Source organism: Monopterus albus, unplaced genomic scaffold (genome assembly GCF_001952655.1).
Source record: "Monopterus albus unplaced genomic scaffold, M_albus_1.0 scaffold170.1, whole genome shotgun sequence".
In the NCBI taxonomy this organism is placed as follows: Eukaryota; Metazoa; Chordata; class Actinopteri; order Synbranchiformes; family Synbranchidae; genus Monopterus; species Monopterus albus.
In genome coordinates, this window is record NW_018128050.1 from 1,031,619 (window position 1) to 1,038,475 (window position 6,857).

A 6,857-nucleotide genomic window follows, 5' to 3' on the forward strand; every position below is an offset into this window, starting at 1 on the left:
AAATTCGCAAATCTGGACTTTCAATCAAAACATTTTTGACAGTCTGGACATTTTTGTCCAGAAGGATCTTCTTTATTGAGAACATTTGTTTTAATATTGGATTCGAACGGTAAAAGGGTTTGTAATACATACCAGCTGACAAATGGATTTCGTGTACAAGTAAAGGTAAGACCATAAACTTTTATTATTTCTAGTTAGAAATAAGCTCAACTGGAATAAATTTTAACCTCAAATTAAATATGGGTCACGTTTGTGTGAAGAAGGCTGATATGAGATATAAAACATAACGCATTGTCTGTTAACAGACAATTTGTATTTGTAAATCTGACTAAAAGAGTTAGTGCCTCACTAGCTGTCAACCTCACCGCACGTCACTGGTGTATAACTTGTTTGTTTCAACCACTACAATACCAGTATACAAAGCATTACAGTAGTCAATTCTAGAGTGAATAAAAGCATGTACTGCTTTTTCAAAATCATTGAAAGTAAGAAAATGTTTCACCTTGGCCAGCAATCTCAGCTTAAGTCATGTGACCACTGAGTTAATCTGTCTCTCTACTTTCTTTCAAAGAGCACACCTAAATTCTTTACTTGAGGTTTCAAGAATAATGCCATGGGGTCTAGATCATCCCAATCAGCTGCCGAACTATTCATTTGGACAGGAGTGGAGCTGATTTGCATAAGTCAAACTGAGGGAGCGCTCATGGAAAATTCTGCCAAAAGAAGCTCTTGATTATGTGATGCTAACAGCTGTGCCATGGCGTAATGGGACCCTGGGAGGCGCAAGTGGCCTAAATGCAGATGCTGCAAACGTGTTTTTATATCGCAACGTTCAGGAGAAAAAAACCTGGCAGTGCAAACATGATTCTGGCTGAAAGTGACGCCATCATCCGACATGCTGAAATGAATTTAACACATGGATGAAGTAGCATTGAAATAACAAAGGAAACCTGACTTGCTGTTAGTCACTATCTCACTGAGCAGAGAAAACCTGGCAGAGTTTCCTCTTATGGAAAAAGAGATAATATCTATTTTTTCTGGAGCTAACATTAGCTTAATTGGCTAGTCAAAGTTAATACAATGTTTTAACACTTCTTATTTAACTCAGCAAAATGGCGGTCAGCAGCCAGAGATAAGTCTTTTGTTAAACTACAACCTACTAATCATTCTTCCACGTTACCACAGTGAACTTGATGAAGCTCAGCAGTCATTTCCATTTGCTGCTTTGGTTTCAGATGTCAGTACTGTTATTGGGAACGCACATTTCTCCTACTGTGACAGCCTCGTTTCTCTAGGAATGTGGCTTTACACCTGGCTGAGACATGGGGTGTCACTATACATGTGCATTCACTCCTCACATCTTTCATGAACAGGGTCACAGGGCTGGAGCCAATCCCAGCTGACACTGGGCGAGAGGCGGGGTCCACCCTGGACAGATCTCCAGTCTGTCACAGAGCTGACAAGTAGACAAACAACCACACTCACTCCTATGGGCAATCTCAAGTCACCAGTCAACCTAAGCTGTGGGTCTTTGGACTGTGGAAGGAAGCCGCCGACACCTTTTCACATGGTGACATTTACACCAGAGTTTTTCCCAGTTGCACAGTAACTTGTTACCTTCTTAATGATAACAATAATTGCTTAGCACTTAGGACACGCTTTAAACTAAAGCAACTTAACAAACCATTAGCTACAATAAAGAGGAGATTTACTAATTACATTCACTAATTAAAACCTATTATTTAAGCTGACTCAGCAGATTTCTTAAACTAGCCAAACAGGATTAGAAAGATCAGTTCTAAATAGCAACTTTGTGTGCTGTTTCACAAAGTTTGGAGGTTAGTTCTTAACAATCCAATTTTTAGAATTGTGTTTCCTCCAGGAGGTTTAGGCAGATGATTTCAGAAGTCAAATGTAATTCACCTTTGCCTGCCGACTCTGTTTCTATTTTGGTTGAGAAATTTTTTTGATTTTTCCCACAGCACAAGAGTGTGTGTATGTGATATGGACTTCAGGCTGGGTTTTGACTAAATATAATCAACCTTATTAATGGTATTAGCCTGAAGATGCTAGTGTTACATGCTGGTATATACTATGTATTTTGTGTTGGCCACTGTGTAGGTCTGTTGCTGTTGTCGGGTCAGTGAGAAAAGTACTGGATGTAGAGGTGGTGAGCTGTTATCTCATTTGAAGTTATTTTCTTTGTTCTGCTTCTTTTATACATCAGGGGCCGAATGCTTAAAGCTCAGTGTCGATTCATGACTAAAGCTGTGTGTGCATGCTAAGATAGAAGCAAGCATTGTTTTCATCAGATTTATAAAGCCGCCCAGGTTTTGTTTTATAAATCCGAGTTGTCGTATAATTGGGCACGTGCACAAGATTCTTTTCCACTCCCACATTTAGCCATAAATATTAGTAAACTATAAAAATGCCCTTAATCAAACATTTGCATAGAAAAAACTCTGTGTTATTTATGGTCTTAATGGGTTAAACTCTCTCTGGCCCCTCTCTGCTGATCAGAGCCCATAAATGCACCCTCTGTTCTCTGTTAAAGCGGCCCCCTCTGCTGGTCAAAACCCATAAATGCACTCTCTCCCATCTGTGCTGGGATTTAAACATCATACAACAAGGTTAAAGCTGAATGTGAGCAGATGTTTTGATGCTAGGGAGGGAAATAGTTTCCTGAGTCTTAGCCCTGGCCTGAGGCTGGGTGGCGCCCTGGATTCGTCCCTCCAGGATGTTGTCGGCGGTGACCTCGAGGGATCCAGTGAGCTCATGGTCCTAGAAGATCAGCTTGAGAGGAACCTGTGGAAACACATTCTCGACCTGCTGAGCCTGAGCCTCAGTTACCGGTTCTGTTCTTGGTAGACCAGTTTATCTGTAACTCTGCAGCTGTGGGGGCGTCATCCTGCCCTCTGCATAGTGACTGTGGTGTTGATCTGAGACGGGGTGATCGGGTCAATGCCCAGAACATTGGTTGTGGCCATAACCTCCACTGAGAGCCTGGGTAGCCAGGTAGTGATCTGAGAGCCTAGGAACACAACAAGGTCAAAGGTCAGAGCAGAAAGAGATCACAAAGCTGTGGTGGGGAAGTAAAAATGAAATGGGTCTAAGAAAAGAGAGAAACTTCTTGAACCTGTAAAGAAACAGACAAGACTGGATGACGAGAGATAGGGACTGATCTTTTCATCCAACTGTTAGACAGCCAATGCCTGTACTTCCCAAAATGCTGAGCTGCTACTCTACATTCTATATATTATGTTATATTACACAGCCTTATGTTGGTTTACTGGCCCCTTGCATCGGGATATGTACATGCACATTGAGAGTTGATGTACCAGAGTCAAATTCCTCATGTGTCCAACACACCTGGCCAATAAAGCTGATTCTGATTCTGCTCAAAGCCAATCTGTGCGAGTACAGCTGAGATAGAGGTACATCACTGAGGCTGACAGCAGCTGAGCACAGCCTGATGTCCTGAAAGAACCACTGCTGACAGAAACTCCTTCACTGTGAGGTTATACTGTGATGATCAAGTGTTCCCTTAATTTTTTTTTTTCCGTTTATATTAGAGGTCTCCTCTCTCTCCTCACTTATTTGTTTATGTAGCTATGATGTTAAAACTCAAGAAAAGGTTGTGATAGTCCAGTAAGTGTACTGCCCTGTACTGCCCTTCATCCATTGTTGATTTGGGGCTGTGCTGTATTTACAGACCACTGTTTTCAAGTGGCTTGCTCCAAGATAAGGCTAAAATAACATGTAGTTGTAATAAATCGACTCTTTTCGCCATCGACAGCAGTGACACAGCTAAACATTTTAATTGTTGTAACTGAACCCATGTTAATGTTAGCAGTGTGGCCTGTTTTTCCTGCTTTGAAGTCATAATGTCCAAACCTGATTTATTTGGGACTTCTGCTGGAAAGAAAATAGTGGATACCTGAGGGTTAGGGTTGATGACTGAGGCTTTTCTAAACTGTCAAATTGCTTATTTCACCCACTCTGTGAAAACCAAAGATGTTCAAGTTACTGCACAGAAGAGTAAGAAAAACTGACACTGGATTTAATTTATCTAAATTGTTGCCCGTTAATGAATTCAGCTGTACAGTAGGCTGTACATGAATACTTAAAACATGTTAATGTTATTAATAAACACATTTTTATTTTGAACTTCAGGTACCTTTTACTACAGTTTAATGCAGATAGTGTTGCATGTTGCAGTATTGCTGATTTTAGTTTAAATTTTTTTCTCACCGCTGATTTTTCTCATGTGACATAAATTAAACATCCAATAGATACTGGAGCAGGTGTCCCTGAACGCCTCACGCTGAGTCCGAGGTATTTAACATTCTGCCCCGGACAGCGGCAGGTTGTTGCGCAGGCGCAGCCCTTTCAATCTGCATGAATACGGAGTGAGGAGAAGACGGGAGCACTGGGAGCACTGCGACTAGCAGGACACAAAGGATTGGACGCACCGGACCGGAAACGGGCAGGCGGACATGGATGGACAGAACGCCAGCAGCGGCACCTGCTCCCGGCCGCACGGCACCGGGATGGAGGGCAAGAAAAAGAAGAACATCCCCGACAGGGTGACTCTGAGGAAGGAGATCGGGCTGCTGAGCGCCTGCACCATCATCATAGGTGAGGCAGGAAACTCTGTACAACTGTCCAGGACCAAGTCAGTGTCGTTTGACTCGTACATTACAAATACAAATTAGTTTTAATTTCCTGTGCACCGCTAATGTATCGATCAGACCAAAGAAAGTCAGTTTGGTTTGGTCCCAAGAAATGAGGGAGCCCGTGTTTGTTTGCACGTGTCTTCACATCTCGTGTAGTGGCTCAGACGTGAAGTGACAAACAGCATTGTTCTGTGGAGCTCTTGTAACAGCAGCGACCTCCAGACACAGCTCAAGTAAAGCTGAGCATCATCTAGGCCGGGGGCGGGCTGCGCCACTCAGCTCTTGGATATCACCGTGTGACAGCAGCACAGCTCACTCCGCAGCAGTTTGCACACACTTCAACACAGGCCCTACACACGTCACGCGCTGTGCGTAAGAGCACCAAAATTAAAGTAGCAATCGTTCGTCTACTTTTACGATTAAAGCAAAACAACTACTATAGGTGCCGTCGAACCAATAAACAGTATAGACCATATTTCTCTGAAACGATACAACTAAAGAGATAGTGCTCCCATCTCCCTGCCCTGTGGTTTGTTGTGACGTACCCTCACGCCCCTCATGCCAGCAGATCAGCTGACAGTAACAGCCAGGATTCCTAGCATTTAGGAAAGAAAAGACAAGAGTCGGGTGCAAAGAAAAGGAGAAAATGATGACGCATCATTTGCAGGTATATTCGAAAACGTTATTCCGTACAATCAGGGGTTAAATAGGGTCGGAATCCACAGGAGCCGCCATTTAAATGTCAGATGGCAGAGCTCAACTCCGTCTCCTTCAGCATCACCGCGCTGCTAACTTTAAAAGCCTGGACCTTTCAGACCGCCTCACTCTGACAAACGGAATGTAAAACGCAACTCCCTTTCTTTGACTTTTATAAACCTCGCACAGTAGCAGGACACATGTTCGGTGCGCATTTTACGCACGTGGCGCACCAGCACCAACTTTATTAAATCTTCTGTTATGAACGTTGTGCAAGTTCACACTTAACAAGAGCTAGCTCGAGGTTCAGTTCACAGACATTAAATGAACTAATTCACATTCATAGTCCACAATTTTAAATTTTGAGCTAAGTTCACAGTCCCAAAAAACGAACCAGTTCATGTTCATTTCGTCTGTTTTGATTTTTTCAAACAAGGTGCTGAGCAGTAGAAAATATTTTATCAGTAGAACTTCCTCCTACCCATCACATTAAATGTTCTTCTGCACAATAAACAAAGTAGCTCTTATAGATTCACACTGAAGTCACTGGGAACAGGGCATTTGTGCTTCAACAAGTCCTTTCTACAGTGCTCCCATAACAATTAAGTAACTTAACAGAGCCTCACATGTGAAGATGCTGTCATGAAATTCTTGTTTTTTTATTTTCTGTTCCCACCTGGCTGAACAAGTTTGAGTACCACTGGTATAAGAATCTGTATAAAATGGAAACGTGAACATGTACAGTGTTTGATTTCTGATTGAAATGTCGTCACCTCAGCTGCAGGGCACCTTCATTTTAATTATTTATTTAACCTTTTTCTACCTGGGAAGTAAGTCCCACTGAGGTTTACACTCTAGCAGCATTAAAGAGTTGGAGACAATAAAACACACACCCAGTACTAAAACTGTACAGCAATATATGAATTCTTAACAATTAAGCTGCTTAGCAAAGAACAAAAGCAAGAAGAATCACCAGTCAGTGAATTTTGCTAGTGACACAATTAATTCATTTTAGTTCCAGGCAGGTGCAGCAGAAAACACAAAGGTTTCTTTCCAATCTCTGTCTAAACCCAGGGACACAAGCAGTTTGGTGTCTGTGATCTGAGAGTGTAGGTGAATGAGCTCCGTTGAATAAATTTGTGAGGATAAGGTGGTGGTTTTTCTAAAATAGTTTTCTAAATAAAAATATAGCAATACTCAGACAGCACATGGTGAGAGACAACCAGCCAGCCTGGGGTACAAGACACAATAATGGGTTATGGTTCTAAGGTGACAAAAGAAAATGATAAGATTAAAATTCATAAATAATAAAATTGCAACTTTACACAGCAGTCTATACTCAATAATTCACAATGACAAAGTGAAAACAATTTTATAATAAAGACCAAAAGGTTCTGTTCATTATTTTTATGGACAGAATTTCTAGGCGCAGCCAGGGGCCGGAGGGAGTCCGGTTTGGGGACCACAGGATCTCGTCTCTGCTTT

At 42.0% G+C, this 6,857-nt stretch overlaps 1 protein-coding gene across 1 annotated transcript in view; it reads left to right on the forward strand.

The window, feature by feature from the left end:
• The first annotated feature begins 1,499 nt into the window (after positions 1-1,499).
• The window catches only part of slc7a10b (solute carrier family 7 member 10b), a 32,412-nt gene continuing 27,054 nt past the window's right edge, over positions 1,500-6,857 (forward strand). The window contains exons 1-2 of the mRNA XM_020615764.1: positions 1,500-1,570; positions 4,293-4,638. Of these exons, the coding sequence (XP_020471420.1) occupies positions 4,497-4,638 (142 nt within the window). The 5' untranslated portion in view covers positions 1,500-1,570; positions 4,293-4,496. The remainder of the gene's footprint in view (positions 1,571-4,292; positions 4,639-6,857) is intronic.